The sequence below is a fragment of the Mesocricetus auratus genome, unplaced genomic scaffold (assembly GCF_017639785.1).
Source record: "Mesocricetus auratus isolate SY011 unplaced genomic scaffold, BCM_Maur_2.0 Super-Scaffold_100015, whole genome shotgun sequence".
Taxonomy (NCBI): Eukaryota; Metazoa; Chordata; class Mammalia; order Rodentia; family Cricetidae; genus Mesocricetus; species Mesocricetus auratus.
In genome coordinates, this window is record NW_024429198.1 from 62,208,520 (window position 1) to 62,229,079 (window position 20,560).

The 20,560-nt window shown below is 42.0% G+C and overlaps 1 protein-coding gene across 3 annotated transcripts in view; it reads left to right on the forward strand.

The window, feature by feature from the left end:
* The first annotated feature begins 12,373 nt into the window (after positions 1-12,373).
* Wdr36 (WD repeat domain 36) overlaps positions 12,374-20,560 on the forward strand; it is a 30,406-nt gene continuing 22,219 nt past the window's right edge. Inside the window, exons 1-5 of one of the 3 annotated variants that reach the window (XM_040758040.1) lie at positions 12,374-12,670; positions 14,618-14,645; positions 16,104-16,204; positions 16,866-16,983; positions 19,099-19,231. In XM_040758040.1, coding sequence (XP_040613974.1) covers positions 12,509-12,670; positions 14,618-14,645; positions 16,104-16,204; positions 16,866-16,983; positions 19,099-19,231 — 542 coding nt within the window. In that variant the 5' untranslated portion in view covers positions 12,374-12,508. Of the gene's footprint in view, positions 12,671-12,774; positions 13,028-14,617; positions 14,646-16,103; positions 16,205-16,865; positions 16,984-19,098; positions 19,232-20,560 lie in introns of those variants that run through there. The other 2 variants (XM_040758041.1, XM_040758042.1) reach the window with 2 other exon arrangements.

A 20,560-nucleotide genomic window follows, 5' to 3' on the forward strand; every position in this document is an offset into this window, starting at 1 on the left:
CAGCTGCAACACTTGGGAGAGCAGGTCCTGCACCTTGCCTGGGCAGCACACTGGAGCCAACCCCATTGGCAGAGGTGTGGGCGAGCCAACCCTGATACTGGGAGCACTGGAGAGCTGTCACCTGTCACGGGGCAGCGCGCGCGCGCTCGCGTGGGTGGGAGAGAGACGTTCACTCCCCACCGTTCCCCATCAACTGTTGATGCAGGTGGGAGGGTTACAGAGCTGGAAAGCTAGCCCTGCCCTCACCTGCTGCGGAGAACCGCCGGGAAGGGCTGGCAGACTGACAAACCCTGCAACTTTCCAGGCTCAGAGCCACGGGGGAGAGCTGGCCCACCCCCATCATCCACACCATCTGTGATCTGCCGGAGCCTGTGAAGGACTCTGACCCGCAGACTCAAAGCTGCAGGATCTCCATAGCACAGGGCAACAGCAGGGCGTCCAGGAGGAGCCCAGTGAGGGCCCAGCATCGATAGTGTAGCGGACACCAGAGGCCTCGAACCAGACTCTCTGCCACGAACACTTGCAAGTAAAGACGTATGGATAAGAGGGTTTACGGCGTGACTCACTGAGTCACGCTACAGATTCCATGACGAGATTTTCCTTTTTTCTCTTGAATTTTATGGGGGGGGGGTAGAGGGTGGATACTCAGGGATGGCAAATGAATGGGATCCAGATGCTTGATGTGGAAGACGCAAAGAATAGATAAAAAACAAAGTAAAAAAAAAAAAAAAAGACCCAGCTGTGGATCATTTTCTTAACTAGTGATCAGTTTGGGAAGACCCAGTCCTGGTGGTCCTGGGTTCTACAAGCCAGCAGGCTGAGCAAGCCTCAAGGGGCAACCCAGAAAGCAGCGTGGCCTCTGCATCAGCTCCCGAGTTCCGGCTCGGTACCCGTGCGAGTTCCTGCCCTGACTTCCTTGAGTGACGGACGGTGATACGGAAGCCAAACAAACCCTTTCTTCTTGGACTTGCTTTTCGGTCGTGGTGTTTCGTCACGGCGATTGAAACCCTAAGATGAGCGCTTACAAATGCCTTACCTACGTATGGAAGTACAAATAACCCGAGACTAATGACTGCGATAATCTTACCTAATGAATATAAAAAATAAGGCCCAAAAGACACTGTTCCTGTGTAACTTAGCTGTATTCCACAACACACCCCAAGGATGCTTCTGAAGCAAATGATGCCTCACACGTGTGTGAGCACAGCCACACAGAGACACACCTACGTAGTTAAAAACAAATCTTTAAACAACAAAAGAGAAAGAAAACGGAAAGGAAGGAAGAAGGGAAAGTATGAGAGGATCTTGAGAACAGAAAATTGGTAAGAACTATTGTGTCCTGTGAGGCCCGGTGGCACACCCTGAAGCAGGCAAATCTTTATGTGTTCAAGACCAGCTTGATCTACACAGTGAGTTCCAAGAAGCCAGGGCTACAGCATGAGATCCTGTCTCAAAACTAAGGGGCAAAATATGGTCCTTGACAAACCTAAAAGGTACGACTGACTCAGAACTGTAGTAGAAGTTAGAATTAATATATTGAACATTAAACAAATTGTTACAACTCTTTCAAGATGGTTAGGGAACAGAGAGGATGCAAGCTCAGCTTCTAGATACGAAAATCACAATGTGCAAAATAATACACAGTGAGGAGGTTGGGCATTGAGATATTACAATTAAAGACGTGCTAAGAAAAGTATCCTAAATAAAGCACACATGGAAAACAATTAAAAGTGAAAAGGCCATCAGTGAGTCATGAAACAATTAGAAGTACCTAATCTATGTGTAGCAAGAGTGTCTCAAAGAGTGCAGTAAGAAATACTGCAAATACAGAAAAAAATTAGACAAATAAACATTGGTTCTAGGTTACAGCTTGGAAGTCTCTAACCCTGCAATTCCAAGAAGCTCTCAAGAGTACAGAGAGCAAAACCACCATGATGCCCAATGAATCAAATTGCTCAGGAAATACTAGTATCGGCGGCTGGAATTAGGAAAGTCTTGAAACACTTTTCTAACATCTTTGATTCTACTCCTTTGATCTTTTCCGTTCTGATTTTTACACACACACACACACACACACACACACACACATACACAATCACATCCCATTGTGGTGTGTGGTAAACAGAAATAAACATTGAGTAGCTTTAACTACTGACTTCCACCAGTTAATTTCTGTTAAGCAGCACTGCTGGAATGGTCCATGTGATTATTCTAACTTTTTTTTTTATCTTCAATTGAATTGCCTTTATTTTAAACTTAATTTTTAATTAAAATATAATTACACTATTTTCTCCTTCCAGCTCCTCCTATAATCTCCATCTTTCTCAAATTCATAGACTCTTTTATTGTTAATATAAAATCTGTAATATATATTCATGCATAAATATGTAAATGTAACTTACTTAATCATTTAGTGTTTCTTGTAAGTATGTGATTTCAAGGTTAACCGCTTGGTATTGGATAGCCAAATGAGGACTCATCTCTGGGAAAGATGAATTTTCTTGCTCTCAGGATTCATTAGTTGCCTATAGTCCTTTGTCTAGATATAGGACCTTATGAGGCTTTCTCCTTCCGTGTTAGCTAGCCTATTGGTGCTGTTCTTGTTCAAGTCTTATTCAGGCTGCCATATCATTGAGGTATTTGCTGGGTGAAGCTTCCCTGTCAATTTTGGGAGATGCAATCTGAAATAGAGGCTAGGATTATCATTAATAAACCAGTACTTAAATATCTGCAGCAAACTTGTGATATTTATCCTGATTTTATAGATGTAAGAAAACATATAGTGAGTAAAACACACATTGTAATACAACTAATACATCAGTATCTGGCTTAGTTCTAAGCATTTTCTACTACTTAGGAGTATAAATTTACAGTGTTCTGTACCAAGTGATGAATTCACATATTCCCCAAATAGAAGATGCTATAGTCATGTTTTCATCAGGTTTTGTAACAATTCTTCATCATGAACATATTTCTCTTTGATTACTCAAGAACTTTGATTAGTATATGACAGTCTAGGTGTTCCCAATAACCTTGTTGCAGAAGTAACTGGGTTACAATCAAAAGACAGGTGTACTTCCCTTGACATTAGTCTTTTGCAGAGTGAGCATATGAACATGCTTTCTCTTTAATAATATAAGTTTCGTGGGAACTCTGAAAAGAAGAAGGGATAGAGAATGGAAATTTTCCATTCTGTGTGCAAAGACATATTCGTCAATAATTACAAATGACAGGTCTCTTAAGATTGTCATTGAGATGAGTTTGTAAATGCATAGCTTAGGATGAAAATAATATGAGCTTTTAAAGTATAATTAAACAAGTGTGCTAATCATCATTGAAATATGAAGTCTATATCTTGATTTCTCATTCTGTGAGCTAACTGAATGACTAATTTTGAATTACCTATGTGTGAGTTTACTATCTACTGTTGGCAGATAGGAATACTAAGCAAAGATAAATTAATCTTGATGTAAGGGGTAATTTTAGATGGAGTTATGAAAGTCTCTTGGTTCTTGCCTTTTTGAAAGCACCAAATCAAGGGACATAGACAATTTAAGCAGAAATTTACAGAGCAAAGCTAAACAAAACAAACATTTTAATGAGACATTGGAGAAGACTTCCCCAGAGGGTAGAGCAACCCATTGCCTTACAGATTTGAAAACAAACCAAGCAAGCAAACACAAGGGCCAAGATGTAGCTAAGTGGTATAGTGTTGGGGGGAAGTCCTGTGCATATTTGTCAATAAAGCACTGCTGGCCAATAGGAATCTAGATAGGTGGAACTAGGAGTCCAGGAGAACTCTGGGAAGGAGAAACACAAGAGAGTCCAGATGTAACGCCATGGAGTAGGAAGCCCGGAAACGTCTCCGGTAGGAGACATACTTAGATTAACAATTATGGGGTAATTACTTAAGTCAGAGCTAGCCAATAAGAAACAAGCAAGGCCAACAGCTTTATAATTAATATAGCCTCCTGTGTGTTTATTTGGGACTGATGCGGCTCTAGAACCAGGCTGGCGGGAAGGCTCCTCTCAAAGGAAAAAGCCTCCCTTTACAAAAATGGTGTTAGAAGCGGGATTGAATTTCCATGTAGAATGACAAAAGCTTTAAAGGAATTTTAGAAACAGAAGAACGGAGAGAAGCACAGATTTTTCGTAGCAGATTTTCTCAGGTGGGCTCTGTTCTGCTAGTGACAAGCCGAGATTCACGTGGCTCGCTTAAGGGAGTCTTCCTGACTCGGCATTAAAAAAAAAAAAACCAACAAGGTTGCTTTAAGAGACTCTGCTAACGATTAAAAGGTGTGTACATACAGCTGGAAGTGGCAGTGACCACATCTCTGAGCCGGCAGCTTTTGCTGGATGTCAGACTGAGACAGTAAGCTGGAATCACGCTTACACCCGCCATCTTGGAAACGGCAGTTTAAACAGCCGTGGTTTTAACAGATAAGACACGTGGCCAGAAAAACGTAAAGATTTACAGTAAAGTCAGACTTGGATGAACAAAACCTCTAAAGGTTTACAGTGTGTTTAAAAATATAGGTAAGATTGAGAGACAAAATGAAACGGCAAAGTGTTAAATAAGTAGAGAAGCCGGCTGTGGTGGCGCACGCCGGTAGGAATTGCTGCAGAGGCAGAGGCAGGCAGATTTCCAAAGAGAAACCCTGTCTCAGAGAAAAATAAATAAAAGTGAAAGAAATAAAGTAATAGTAGATAAATAAATAAGCCATGTAAAGATGGAAAATACACAGAGAGTCTGGATACTGTACGCTATTGTGTTTTTCAGTGTTTTCATTGCTAAGGAAGGAACAAGTGCTAAAGTACACTTGATTATAAATGCTGCTGAATTAATTCAACTTCTATCTTTTGAAAATGCCTTGACTTCAAAATTTAAGTATAAGGATATGATACTTGGGAAAGGAGATTTTATTTATGTTTCTACAGAAAATGAAAAGCTGAGGATTCCTTCCAGGCTTCTGTGGTTTGATAAACCAAGACCCCCGGAAGCAATGGACCAGGTGTTCCAACAACTGAAACAGCTAAGATGATGCAGCTTCACAGACCCTAAAAATAAGGACTTTTACAGGTTTCTGAGTTTTGTCATGATCCCCATGGTATAAACAGCGCCCCCTTCCAGCATGAAGCAGTTTGGAATGAGCGACGTCCTAATTCCCATCTTGTTTATAAATCTTTGTTTTCATTTAAATGGGACTGTTTATAATTGGTTAATGATCACAGCCGATCTCTTGTTAATGGTAAAAAGGGGAATTATGTTATGGGTATGTTTTTTCATTTATTGATACAAATTCAAGGACAATTTTGTGATGTGTATATTTCTCCTCTTGATTAAGTATTGTGCTTATACTGATCTTTTAAAAATAATACATAATTAAATACAGACTATAGATACTTATAATAGTCAGAACTTATAGTTAGGTAAGTTAGGTTTTCTAGATAGATAGAGATGTATTTGGGACAGATAGATAGTATTCAAACCTTTCAAAGACCTTCAGAAAATGGCATTTAAAATGGTTTAGGGTTTTTCTTGACAATGAGAAATGTCTGCTCCTGGCAGCACCAATTACATCTGAGAGGAAGATGGGAATCGAAGAAACTTGTTATGGAGTTTGCTTTCAACATGGCAAGATTAGCCATTTGGGCAAGAAACTGCTCTTGCCTGTACTGCTTGACTGTTGTTGTATAATCTGGACATGCAGTACCCACAGGAAAGTGACTGCTGAACTCAGTCTTACAGGGTTCCTGCTTCATGGAAGAGTCTACAAGACTTTCTGCAGGACACAGAAAAATGACCGACAGACTGCGAATGCAGATGGACAGTTTGAAATTTCCTGCTTTGCTGAGAAATCTTCTGGATACATTTTGGCCTATGGGCTGAAGATGGATGCCCCGACAATACAGAGGAACTTCGGGTGACTGTCCAGGTAGCAAGATGTCTCTGTCAATCCTAGTGTTTATATATTATCCTTCTGTGGTCTTTGATGGAGTTGAAGACAGATATAATTATAGTTTTCCTTAGTTATGATAAGAGATAAGCTACATATAGGACTTTGGACTCACAAGAATGAGATAGATGATATTTTCTTTAAATCTTGCTAAATGTTGATAGACAAAATATTGTAACTATGTTATTACTTGATAACTGTTCTTTTATATATAATTTGACTATGTTAAAGTTAAGACCTTTCTTTTTGTTTAAACAGAAAAGAGGAGATGTTGGGGGGAAGTCCTGTGCATTTGTCAATAAAGCACTGCTGGCCAATAGGAATCTAGATAGGTGGGACTAGGAGTCCAGGAGAACTCTGGGAAGGAGAAACACAAGAGAGTCCAGATGTAACACCATGGGGTAGGAAGCCCGGAAACTTCTCCAGTAAGAGACATACTTAGATTAACAATTATGGGGTAATTACTTAAGTCAGAGCTAACCAGTAAGAAACAAGCAAGGCCAACAGCTTTATAATTAATATAGCCTCCTGTGTGTTTATTTGGGACTGATGCAGCTCTAGAACCAGGCTGGCAGGAAGGCTTCTCTCAAAGGAAAAAGCCTCCCTTCACAGTATAGCCTTTGTCTGGCATGAATTTCATCTTACACACACACACACACACCATAAAAATGAGAGTTGAAATAAATGGTTTATAAAATTCAATAACAATGATGCTTCTCATGGAAGTTAGCTAAAATTTCTATAGTTCCAAGACTTCAGAGCAAAATTGCCATTATGCTTTATTAAGATACACATGCTTCTAATACAGGGTTTTTGTGGGTGATAGGGCCTTTCATGGTTTGGTTGTGTGTAACCCAATAACATAGGGTTCCCAACACTTCTAGTCACCAAAGATTGACCTGGGCCAGTGGATTTGTGTTCCTTGTGTCACATCAGTGAAGATTACAAACATGGATAGAAGTGGAAGCAAGCTTTACAGAAAGATGAGAAGTTGAAGAAAAGAGAAAAATCAGATAAGAGTGAGAGAAGCTCCCTAGAGTCGGAGAGGTTCCCAAGAGAGGAATACTGTTGAACTTCCTTGCCTACAACTTTTTTTTCATATTATTACTAATGTTTTTTTATTTAAATTAGAAACAATTTTATTTTACATGTCAATCCCAGGTCCCTCTCCCTCCCATCATCCCCTACCCCCCACCAATCCCCCATTCCATTCTCTTTCTGCTCCCCAGGGAGGGTGAGGCCTTCCATGGGGGATCATCAAAGTCTGCCATATCATTTGGGGCAGGGTCTAGGCCCTCCCCATGTATCTAGGCTAAGAGAGCATCCCTCTGTGGAGAATGGGCTCCCAAATCCAATCGTGCACTAGGGATAAATACGGATCCATTACCAGGGGCCACATAGACTATCCAGGCCTCCTAACGGACATTCAGGGAGTCTGGCTTAGTCTTATGCTGGTTTCTCAGCTGTCAGTCTGGGGTCCATGAGCTCCCCCTTGTTGAGGTCACCTGTTTCTGTGGGTTTCCCCAGCATGGTCTTGACCCCTTTGCTCATCACTCCTCCCTCTCTGCTCTCTGTTCAGCTCAGTGCTTAGCTGTGGGTGTCTGCTTCTGCTTCCATCAGCTACTGGATGAAGGCTCTAGGATGGCATATAAGGTAGTCATCAATCTCATTATAGGGGAAGGGCATTTAAGGGAGCCTCTCCACTATTGCTTAGTTAGTTGGGGTCATCCTTGTGGATCTCTGGACATTTCCCTAGTGTCAGATTTCTCTTTAAACTTATAATGGCTCCCTCTATTAAGTTATCTCTTTCCTTGCTTTCCTGTATTCCCCCCCCCCCCAATCGTACTCTTCCCTCGTGTCCTCCTCCCTGTCCTCTTTCTCCTAACTCCCTCTCCCCTCCCCCTGTGCTCCCAAATAGCTCAGGAGATCTTGTCTCTTTCCCCTTCTCCGGGGGACCATGCATGCCTCTCTTAGGGTCCTCCTTGTTTCATAGCTTCTCTGACGGTGTGGATTGTTGTCTACAGTTTTTTTAAGAATACATTTTAATTACATTAATTCCCCCTTCCTTTTCTCCCTCCAGCTCCTGCCAAATCCTTTGCCCAACTCCTCCCGTGTCTCCACCACTCTCAAATTGATAGTCTCTTTTTCTTAGATTATTATAAGTATGCACAGATGTATAAATCCAAGTGGCTGAGTCTGTTTGTATCGATTGTGTAGATACGGTTCCGGGTATGATCACTAGAGTTTGTGTAGTGCTACAGCAGAGACTCAACAAAGGCTGAGGTCATTTCTTTGAGATTGGCTAGTCCCCTGTGTTATCCTGGGTCAAGTCAGGGAGGACCCACACACTTCATGCATGTTTCCAAACAGAGAGACAACCAGGTTCCTGATTTTCCTAACTGGAACGGCACCAACCTCCTCTGTCCACCTCTAACATTTTTTTTGTTAGGTACTGGCTTTGACTGTCCGTCCGTGAGCCAGTAACTAGCTCCAGCTGGTATTGGCATTGTTGACCTCACAGGTGTCTTGCTAGTAGCAAATTAGACGATATTCCCTTTGCTTTCACAGTTACATGACCAGCTGGTAGCTTCATCGTGACAGTGAGTTCCCTCTATCCCAGCCACCAGTAGCTGCAGTCTTTCTTGGTCACCTCATATACGCATACCTCAAGGTTTGTTCCTTGTCTATGGGATAGTCTAGAATAACGTCCTCGATGGAAGTTTCTTGTTAGAACCCATCCTTATTTGCAACTTTGTGTGTTGCAATTAGCTCCATGAGAAGCAAGGATATATAAAAGAACAATAGTGCCTGGCCTCTCTTCCTCAAAGACTTTTGGGGGGATGGCTATGCTCTTATCACTGACCCAGAGCCCTGTCCTGCTATATCGACTAACTTGGTTCTCTCATACCTGGCTAGAAGCCTTCTTTTTCATCCTTCTTGGTGTCCCAGGCTCTGTCATTTTAACCCTTAGCCTTTCTTTCAAACACAGCTTCTATTCTTGTTGCAGCACATGTAACTTAGGGCTCTCATCATCAGTCCCTTTCCTGACCACCTTCAGAAAATTAGCTCCTGTGTCACCTGTGTGCTGGGATACAGACTTATTAGGCAAATCTCTTATTTCCACCCCAGTTGACAATTTTCCAGACAGACAGATGAACTCCTAATCCTCCATCACCGGAGGGACAGTGGGACAACCAGAAAGATCAAGTCCCCATAGAGAAGAGTATTGGACTGAAAGCAAAAAGAATTTACATGTAATACTTTCTTTCCATCTATCTAATTGCATATTCACAGTCCAAAGTAGCTCACTCATGAAGGGAATGAGAAAGTAAATTAAAAAAAGACATAAAAACCTTACATTTCTACTGCATTTGGTTAATACAATAAAAAAGAAGCAAACATTTACAAACTGGATAACTCAAGGAACAGAAAACTATCTTTAAAAATTTCCTAAAACTTAGTGGCTTTCAACAACAACAAATATTTATTAATTATACAGCTTCAGATTCAATTTTAGGAATACATGATCCCCAGAGATGGTTCAGGTATCTTCATGTAAGATGTTGGTCAAAGCAGCTGTGGCCGTCAGAAACCTTAACTGGGGTTGATGGATCTGCTCCCAAGGTCGTCACCTCACAAACCTGACAGAACTTCTTTCTGGTTGGCCGGCAAGAGGCCTTCAGTTCTTTGCTATGTGGACACCATCCTGACGTGTCCTCTCCTTCAGGGATCACACAGCAACTCTCCACTCTTGACTACATTTCCTAGAATCCTCCTCGACTCCTAGTTCCACCTCTCTTGCTTCCCTATTGGTGAACAGTGCGTTATTCAACAACCAATAAGACAGCACATACACAGAAGGACTTCCCCCATCAACTTGGAAATGTTTTATGTGATCCAGACATGTTGCATAGGGTCAACCTTTTTTTTTTTTTTTTTTGGTTTTTCGAGACAGGGTTTCTCTGTGGCTTTGGAGGCTGTCCTGGAACTCACTTTGTAGACCAGGTTGGCCTCGAACTCACAGAGATCCACCTGCCTCTGCCTCCCAAGTGCTGGGATTAAAGGCATGCGCCACCAACGCCCAGCTACTTGGAAGGGTCAACCTTTTTAGTGACAGCAATTTAGTGGGCAGCAATTTCCTCTTCATTGATACATTTCATCCTGGAGGGAGGCTCAATAAGAGTAAGGAAGTAAACTCTCCGCCGGGTGGTGGTGGCGCACGCCTTTAATCCCAGCACTCGAGAGGCAGAGGCAGGTGAATCTCTGTGAGTTTGAGGCCGGGCTGGACCGACAGCCTCCAAAACAATACAGAGAAACCCTGTCTCGTAAAACAAAAAACAAAACAAATCAAAACAAAACGAAAAAAGAGTCTCAGGAAGTTCCTGGAACTTACCAGATTGACTTCTGGGAAAAACTCTCCAACCTATCCAGCTGCTTGCAAGTCCTAAAGGGACCCCCAGAGATGAGGTGTTTATACAGTTTTTGGAGCAGGGTAGCTCTAGGTTTTTGATGATGCAGTTACCTTTGCGTCTTCCTTGCTCTGTTAAGTAATGTTTTAGCCATATTTCTTTAACTCCATTAAACACATTGGCTGTTCAAATTAGACTAGACTAGAATCATTACTTTGGTCAAACATTGATTTCCTTATTTAGGGTCAGTAGACTTTCTTTTTTAAACATTTCCTTGGGAAAAGTCACATATGAGGGATGAATACCAGGAAGCAGGAATCATTAAAGAATATCCTGGGATCTTGCTATCATGAAAAAGTCAGTAACAAAATTATTATTATTATTACATAAAATACTAATTACAGCCATGTTTAACCTTTTAAAATGTTCATTCAGTAGTAGTGTTATGTGTTTACAATCCAAACACTGAGGCGGGGGACTGAGGGGCATATCCAGGACTCATAAGGATTCTGTCTCAAGAAGGAAAATATCAGCTCAAAGTGACACCTTGATGGAACCATATATTTGCCTTATTATCATGAAGCCCTAATTAATCGAATCAAATTAGTTTCGCAGTGTACGTCCTCTGCCATACTCATGCCAGACTGTACTTCTCCTTTGTAATTTGAGCTTGGCTGTGGTGTCTTTAGTGGCACCTCTGGGGGACAAGAGTATAGCCCACTTTCCTTCCTCTAATCACATAGTCACAAACTTACTGGCTCCTGAATAGCAAGTAATTCAGGAAGAAACGAATTTTGGCTAACTACTTAAACTATATAATTCCCAACTAGTCCATAATATCCCTTTCAAATGATAGGGCACAGTATCTACTATAACCATACTGCTAGATTTTCCAAAACCCATTTTGAATTTTAAAGTGTGTTTCACTGCTCAGAGATCAGGAAGCTTAACCAGGCTTGGGAAGATTAGGTTACAAAATTCATAATGTCCCTCTCCCCAAAAGGATTACAAGATGCTGGGGAGTGGGCATAGTGGTGGAGCTTACTGCCGTTTAGAAGCTCCAGGGATACAGTGTACCTTTGGTGGGTTGTCACCAATTTCAGGGTAGGCTTTTTGGTGAAACCGTTGCCTTCGAGTTACCCATGATTCTGTAAGTCATCTCCAAACACACAGGTTCACCAAGCATTTTAAAGGTATGGGCCGCCACAAAGACTAACACGATGAATTCCCGCGTTCTTTTGCAGCTTCAACAATTACCAATTTTATGTCAACTAAATCTACTCCCACTTCCAATTACCCTGAAGTAAATTCTTACTCTCAAGGTTGCCACCAGGTGATGAACGCAGCCTCGAGTTCGGGCAGTGCCCTTGGAGACCCGAGCTCTAACTATGGCTCAAAAATAAAAAAATAAAAGAAATAACAATAACAAAAACAAAAAAAAAACCCAAACAAACAAAAACCCGCAGGGCTCCATGAACCTTTACCTCACCGTCTCTCTTCCTAATCCTGTTTTAAGGCGGAACCCACTATGCATCCAGAGCTGCCTTCAATGCACCACCATCCTCACTCCCTCGCTGCTGCTGCAGAGATTACAGGCCAGAGTCAGCACAGCCGCTGCGTCCTAGAGTATACACACGCTGGTGTTGTGTGCTCAGCCCAGGAAGAATTTTAAAAGCAAACGTGATATTGCTGTCCTGGAACTCTGTAGATCAGGCTAGCCCCCAACTCAGAGAGATCCTCCTGCCTCTGCCTCCCCGAGTGCTGGGATTAAAGGCTTTCGCTTCCTTGTTGTTTCTGCACCTTTTACAATCCCAGCTTTGGCCTTTCCTAACTGACACTAAAGCCCTTCCCAAACTGTTAGGTATTTTCACTAGCGGCTCTCAATCCAGTGTCCCGCCGGGAAAAAAAAAAAAAAAGATTCCCCGCCACCCCTAGGAAACCAGCCGGCTCGCGGAACCAAAGCCGCCGTTGCTGGCGGGCTCCCGGGCGGGAGCTGATTTCCGTGCGCACACCGGCGGCCGGATCCCGGAAGCGCCCGTCCCGCGCGGCTCCGGCCGAGGCTCCTCTGGAGAGCATCTTCCCCGCGGCGGCGAGTGGAGCGGAGCGGAGCCGAACCCCGAGCCGCGGCCGAACCCCGGGGAGATGGAGGGCGCTGCGGAAGGGCGCACGGGCAGCGTGCTCTTCGCCGGCTTCCGGGCCTTGGGGCTCTTCAGCAGCGACGTCCCGCACGTGGTGCGCTACAGCGCGCTCAAGCGCCGCTTCTACGTGACGACCTGCGTGGGCACGAGCTTCCACACGTACGACGTGAGTGCCGTCCCCCGCCCGCCCGCCCGCTTCCCGGGAGCTGCGGGGCCCCGCGGTCGCCTCCCGCCGGCCCTGGGTCTCCCTTCCCGCGCCACCCCCGGCCTCATGGCATCCCCGCGCCCGGGCCGCCCGCCGGGATGCGGAGTGTCTCTCCCGGCCCGGGGGCGGACGCCTGGTGCTGGGCAGGGTGTCTGTCTGCACCCCGGGGGAGGCCGGCAAGCCAGGCGAGGCCCTGCCCCGCATCCCTGGCTTTTCCTCGCGGGTCGACCCCACCGGCCCCCGGGCGCTGTGCCGTGTGGCATTGGCCCCGATAGTTGTTTGCAGGCTTAAACCAGGGTTAGGAAGAGAGACGGCGAGGTAAAGGTTCATGGAGCCCTGCGGGTTTTTTATTTATTTTTTTTATTGAGCCATAGTTATTGCTCGGGTCTTCAGGAGCACCGCCCGAACTCGAGGCTGCGTTCGTCACCTGGTGGCAACCTTGAGAGTTAAAAGCCGGGGAGTCAGCCTGAAGCTGCCATTAGGTTACTAGCCCAGGCCCTTCCTCCGAGAGACGGTGTCTTAGCTTTTTTAACAGGCCTGTCGTCCGCCGTCGGTTTCTATGGTTTTATGCAAAAGGCGTGCACGTTCCCAAGGAGGACAGCCGGGGGTCGGGAGGGCAGATCGTGTCGGGAGTGGGTGTGGCTGAAGCGAAGCGCTCTTGGGTTTTGAAAGCCCGGTTCCGTAGCGTTGAGAGGAGCGGGTTGTGATGAGGTCGTGCACCTTGTAGAGGCTTGTGTTGGGGCTCACTCCTTGCTTGCCAGCCTAGGGCTTTGCTGAAGTTTCCCTGGCTGATGGAAATTATCCCTTGGGATTCTGTTACATATAAACACACCCTTCCCCCCCCCCCCCCCCATGCTGTGCTTCCAAACACGTGTGATTAGAAAAGTAACACGTTGGTCTTTTTCCTTTTGTTTTGTGTATCTGTGGCAGCTTGCTGATTTAAAGAAAAAAAATCAGTGACGGTCTGGTCTTGTTATAACTTGTCCATTTTTAACAGTTACTCCTACCGTAATAGCAAGATATATTTGAAGGCTCTGCTGCTCATATCAACCAGTGTGTTGTCTGAAACTGGAAATAAGAGTTAAAAAATACGAACCTTTTCTGTGTTCAAGCCATTGATACGCAAGACGCTTGTGAGCAAACTTGTTCTACCATTTATCTGGCCTAACTTTTATCATGCCCTCAGTCTTCTATAGATTAGCTTATAGTTCAAGGAAATTAGACAGGGTTTTGGATAGGACATATTTTGGTTAGCTGATATTTATTGAACATCACTCTTATGATTGCCTCCATTCTGTTCAAAACCTCATTGAATGATCCTATAATGTGTGTGTGCATTCTAAACCCCCCACCACCAAGGGTCAAATTTGAGGCACACAGTAGCTAAGTAAAATTCCTGATGTCACACAGCTAGATTCCTACCCAGACACTATGATCAGTGAGTTACAGTGTGTAAACTAGTCACACCCATTGTTTCGTATGAGCTATGGGTGGTTCTATGATTTTGTAAAAGTTGGAGGAGGACCAGAAACATTTTATGACCTGAAAACTATGTAAAAATTAGAATTCAGTATCCATACATGACAGTTTATTGGGATTGACCTATGCACACTTATGTGTATTTGCTTTCATGCCACGATCAAAATCTGTGTGACCCACAAAGCCTAAAATACTTACTCTTGGCCATTGACAGAGGCTGTTGGTCTGTCCTTTATCCCGTCACTCCTGGTAAAACAGGTGAAGTACAGGCATCCTCATAATACAAGCTAGGGTCAGCTGACCATCTTTCTTTAGAAGGACAGTGTAGCAAACTTATTTAGGAGGCAATAACTTACTTTTGGAGTCTTAGATATTGTAGTTGTTTTTGTTAATGAAAATGTGTTTAATTGCTATTTGTCTTTTTAACAGGTTCAGAAACTTAGTCTGGTTGCCATAAGTAAGTGTACTTTTTTCTGAATTTGTTTGTGTTTGCTATGTTTAGTTTTTATTTTGTCATACATTGAAAGGACAGGATAGGATCATGTTTTATTGTTGTCATGTCACTTAGTTGTGGTTCATCAGAACTTTTTTTTTTTTGGTGGCTAATTCTTCTGTGCTGGGATCAAACTGTTGGCTTTGATACTCTAAGCAGATATTGTACAACTGACGTTCATCTCAAAATGAAAACTGTTGTTTATGAAGTGCCCAAGATTTAGTTGTCGGTGGTTTTTAATACGTCTCAGTTTGAGCTTTCTGGACTCAGGCGCTTCTGTCAGAAATAATAGTGATGAAATTATTCTTGGTGCTTGTGCTGTTGTAGTCTCAGTGATAACTTTGATTTGGTTAAGGTGACCTTTGTGAGGAGGATCCTTTTTAAAATTACCTTTTCCCTTGTTGTCACTACTTATTTTGGGGTAACGTGTACTTAGAGACTGATTTAATTGCACATTTAATTCCAGCATTCAGCTGTGGGAAACTGACCACCACTTGGGTCATGGGACCAAGGCGGAGAATAGTGTTGTTGGACCCTGGAGGAGAGAGGAATTTAGTTATGGAAGGACCAACTACCGTGTTTATTCAAGAGAGAGACTCAGCTAGTTTGTGGTTTTTCAATGAGATGTATATTTACTTTCTGAAGGCTGTGTAGTGGACTAAGGGCTTGGCAGCTGAGAGAGACTAGTTTTACCTTCAGATACAATCCATGTTAGATGGAAGACTTCAGGAATTCATTTTATATGTCTGATAAACCATGTGCGTGTGTCGTTTTAAGTAAACAAGCAGAAGAGAGTAAGTTGAGTAAGAAAATGAGTCAGTGGTCCTATAAAAATACTGGTGTAGAACCTAAATCCCAAATTAAAAACACTTCCGACTGTGCTGTCTACAAAGCTCTTTAGCCCTGAGAGAGGAATGAGAGCGAATGGGCAGTGATCGTATAAGTGAACGAGGACTTAGGAAGTTACATCATGAGAATGGCTAGAGGTGATAGGCATATTTAACTTTGCAGAAGACTGAGTAGAAACCATATTGTATGTAATTATTTTAGTGGTCAGCGTATAGAGTACTGTGTAGTTTTTCAGGATTAGTCCAAGTTATGATTTACTTTTCAATTTTTCTTGGAATTAGTAATACACTTTATATTGTTTAACATGTCCGCAGTGATAGCTACTTAGTTGTCCATCTGCCAGAATTTTGTATAAGTGCTGCTTTTTTTCAACTTCTCAAAAAGATTTTTTTCTTTCCTTAGAATTCTGTTATGTCTGCATGCATGATATTTGAAGTCAAAAATTCATACCCTGACTCATTTTTATTTAAATGTATATTTGAATTACAGTCATGAAACTATTTTATGTGTATTTAAGATTTCCAGTCACTCCAAAGTCTTTTAACAGCCCATATTTCTTTTCTGTTTCCCTAGGCAATTCTGTTCCACAAGATATCTGTTGCATGGCAGCTGATGGGAGGCTAGTCTTTGCTGCGTATGGGAAGGTTTTCTCTGCATTTGCCCGTAATAAAGAGGTTTGTTTTGGTTTGCGTTTGTTTGTTTTTCAAGATAGGGTCTCTCTACTTTAATTAAAGAACTATTCACTGTATGTTCAGGATTAGGGGAACAGAGTCAAGGAGACTTGGGGGCTATCAGCTGTGGGAAAACTGACCACCTGCTGGGCCAAAGGATCAATGAAGATAGTAGAATTATTGGATCCTGGTGGGGACTGGAACACTGGAGGAGAGAGGAATTTAGTTATGGAAGGAGTAGCTGCTATAAAGTGTTTGTCTGTCAAACCAGAAGTCTCATCTGCTGGTCACTATGGTGGACTCTGTGGAATCCAGTCTTCGGTAGCTTACGTTTTTCTAGGATGCACGGTGTTGCTCTGGTAACACTAGGGGTGGGGCTTGTGTGTGTGCACACCACTTCTGAAACCGCAAGAGAAAGGCTGAGCTCTCTAGCTCTCATTTCTGATGTCTTCCTACTCCAGACTTCCCTTTCTTATTATTGAATTGGCTGAGTGAGCAGCTGAACAGGGCTGGGCCTGGTTCCTTATTATTTCATCATTTAATCTCAGATAGTCAAAAGTTGGACTACATTTCTTAGTATGAGCATTTCCATTGTTAACATGCATTCTGGATAATACATGATGGACTGAGTAACATGAATTTCTTTTAAACTTTGTCATTATAGATAGTACATACTTTTAAGGGCCATAAGGCAGAAATCCGTCTCTTGCAACCCTTTGGGGATCACGTTATCTCTGTGGATACTGACAGCGTTCTTATTATTTGGCACATATATTCAGAAGGTAAGACTTTATTTCTCTAAATCAGGATATGTATATAGTTGAAAGTCTTTGCAAAATAAAAGCCCCAGAGACGAGGTTCAAAGTTTTCAGCTGAAGTTCAAAAAAGCTAAGTAGCAGACCACTAGCTCTTACCACTACCTCAGGTCAATCTTGTGTATCTCTAGTTGACCTTGAACTCAAGAGAGATCCATCTACCTCTTAATCCTGAATCCTAGGATTAAAGGTGTATGTCTGGCTTCTATGGCTTGTGGCTGACTTTGCTTTCTGAATCCTCAGGCAAGCTTTAATAAATCATAAATAATATATCACCATAGTAAGCTCTACACCAGAGTTTTCACATGTCTGCAATAAAACCCTGAGAGTTACTTAGCACGTGTGGAAGATTCTAACTAAGCAGTTTCACTTAGACCGTGCACTGCTTTCAATATGTTACGTGTGCTCACCTCAGCTAACAGTTTTCATTGCCGTTCTCCAAGGTTGGTGATGTGTTGTGATGTGGTTTTCTCTGAGAAATAAGCTTGGAATCACATTGACACCTGAGTCATTCTTGGGTAATATCTTTACCTTTAAGTAAAGGAGGTTATGGTTGTAACCTGAAAGAAAATACTCTTTTGCAAAGGATGTGAGTCAGTGCCATTTAGCCGATACTCCCTTGCAGTAGCTCTGTGTGTAAGAGCTTGTGTAATTTTTAAAGGTTAAGAGTTTACCACCAGGATACCCAGCTTTCCTTAATAAGGTATTGGGGTTCCATCCTGAATTGGCTGTTTTGAATTACCTGTTTCTATTCCTCTTGGTGATCAGTTGGACAGTGAGCATGTTTATTTTTAGTAAATAATATTTAGATGTTGTCCTTGTGGGAGGTATCCAATGTCCTCATTGAAATTAGTAACCCTTTGTTTTCTTTTTGCTCATGCAAGAAAAAGTACTTCCTGTGAAGACAGGAATTCATAAGGTCACAGATGTGGCTCCTTGATGCTAGTTCCCAAATCTTGTGTTGTTGTTACAACAGCACAATGAAATACTTTCTTCATGGAGCTATTTATAGTTACTTTAAGTAAAAAAAAAAATCTTAAATTAGCATTCCCTAATGTTTGTACACTTTTCCCTTTATCTTCACCATTGTGCCAGTGTGTGTGTGCGTGGGGGGGGGGGGTGCGTTTCCTCAGGTAGCCTTGAGTGTCCTGGAACTGAATCTATAGACTAAGCTGGCCTTGAACTCACAGAGATTTGCCTGCCTCTGCTTCCTGAATGCCAGGATTAAATGTGCAAACCACCACCACCCAACTATTGTGTCTTCTTTGATACTAAATTTTTGGCAAATTATTGAAACATTGTTTTAATCACAAACTGAAATAAAAAGTAAAGAGTAACTTTAAGTGTCGTAAACCTACAGTTTCTAAGACCTTTTTGGTCGTGCAGCAAATGGCTGTTTGCTGTACCACTGCCCTACTGCAGGGTGTAACTTGCCTTCCTCTGTTGGAAGCTCTTTTGAGGAATTGTGTAATCATTACTGCTGTTGGTTTTGATGCGGTTTGCCTCTGCATTTTATTTCAATGACTCATAGAGCTTTGCAGATACTTTGTGTTTCATTTAGAACATTCTTTCCCTTCCTGCTCCTTTATTGAATTATAAAACCCTAATGCTCACCCTCAGGATCTTTTTAATCCTTTCTGTAAACTGATTTGGCAGTGTAATTTTGAGTAATAGTATTTACACTAGAGCTTGTCAGTTATTTTCATAGTCTAAATGACATTTACAAGTTGCCCGATTACATTTTATTTCTCAAGAAATGTTTACTGGGTAAAGGGTAGGTGAGATGATTCAACAGATAGAGGCGTTTGCCAGTGATCTGTGTTAGTCCTAGATGGTGGAGTGAGAGCCAGCTCCCACGGGCTGTCTTCTGACTTCACATGCATACTGTGTCCATGTGTGACCATCCCATACACAAAAATAAATGATTTTCAAATCAATCTTAATAGATTAATATGTAAGTCTTTGATTTAGTTATATTAAGTCTCTGGTATATTATATTTAATTTTTTGTAGCTGTGAGTATATGAAAAATGTAAAAATTACTTCATAATAATTTTGCTGTCAATAACTTTTACTTTTGTAGAAGAATACCTTCAGTTGACTTTTGATAAGTCAGTTTTTCAAATTTCGACTATTTTACATCCAAGCACCTACTTAAATAAAATTCTACTGGGCAGTGAACAGGGAAGCCTGCAGTTATGGAATGTAAAATCCAAGTAAGTACTTAATTTTAAATGCCTTACGTAATTCTCACTTTATCTACTGCTTCCTCAAAGATTACGATGTTTCTCCATTCATTGTTTCCCTTATTCTACCTTTGAAATATTGCCCCTGACTTCACATGTGAAAGCTGGCATATTGCCCTGGTACATGATGGGTAGTGTCATAAATACCCACTGAATAGTATTTACTAGTGGCTCAGTCATGGAGAAGAATCCATATCATTATAATGAAGGTTTCCATAAAGTAATTGGGCAGTGACTAGTAAAAATGCTTTTTAAATAGAAATTACTTTAATCACTATCAATCTACTATCTACTGCTAGTAGAGGTGGAAGACTGCCAAAATGCTTTTAAATACATATTTACCTGTTATTTGAATGCTTATCCAAAGAAAAGGGAAGACAGCTCAACTTTCTTTATGTAGTATTTTAAAAAGCAAACGGGACTGGAGAGGTGGCTCAATAGTCAAGAACATTTTCTGCTCTTGCAGAGGACCTGGGTTTGGTTCCCAGCACCCACATCAGGTTCCTCACAACTGCCTGGGGCTACAATTCCTGGGGCTGTGACACCCTCTTCCTCAGGTACCAAGCGTGCTGTGGTGTGCATACGTTATATGTGGGCACTCACACATACACAGAGTATTTGAGTCCTCCCCAGTTGTCCCTTCTGAATTCTTTATACGTTTGCAAGGGGAAGGTTTGGTTAATCCTGTTTCTTTAGTTTTTAGTCAGTATTCAGTTCAACTTAATATCTTTTGACTACCTACTCTGTGCTAGGTTCAGGGGCATTGACCACGATCTGTTTCTATCTTTAAAGTTATTTTTTTAGTGTTTCTATCTATAAAGTTAGGTTTTTCGTTTTCCCCTTTACATTTCTTGCTGTTTGCTGTACTTTATCCGTTGCATAGTTATTGAGTAGCCTACACTATGCCCATTTGAGCTTATGATTTAATACATGGTGATTGTTTTGTTTTTGGTATCTGTGTTTCATGACCTTATTTCATTGATGATTTGATTCTGAAACCCAGGGCAGCATCAGAATTGTCCAATTAATTCATGTAATGTACAAATACTACTCCCATCACTGGTGCTGTTTCTAGAAATAATTAAATTGTAATAAAAAAGAAATCTACCTGTATTTTATTTTTGTTATTTTACTCTAAAGTGGCTTTTGCTCATCATGCTGTTTTTCTTAAGAACTTGGAATTAGTAGCTTGAAGTCTAAAATCCATCTGGACCCGATTACTTACTAACTAGCTATGTTAGCTTCCATGGGTTAAGAGCACTGGATGCTTTTGCAGAGGATGTGCAACCCTCTTCTGGA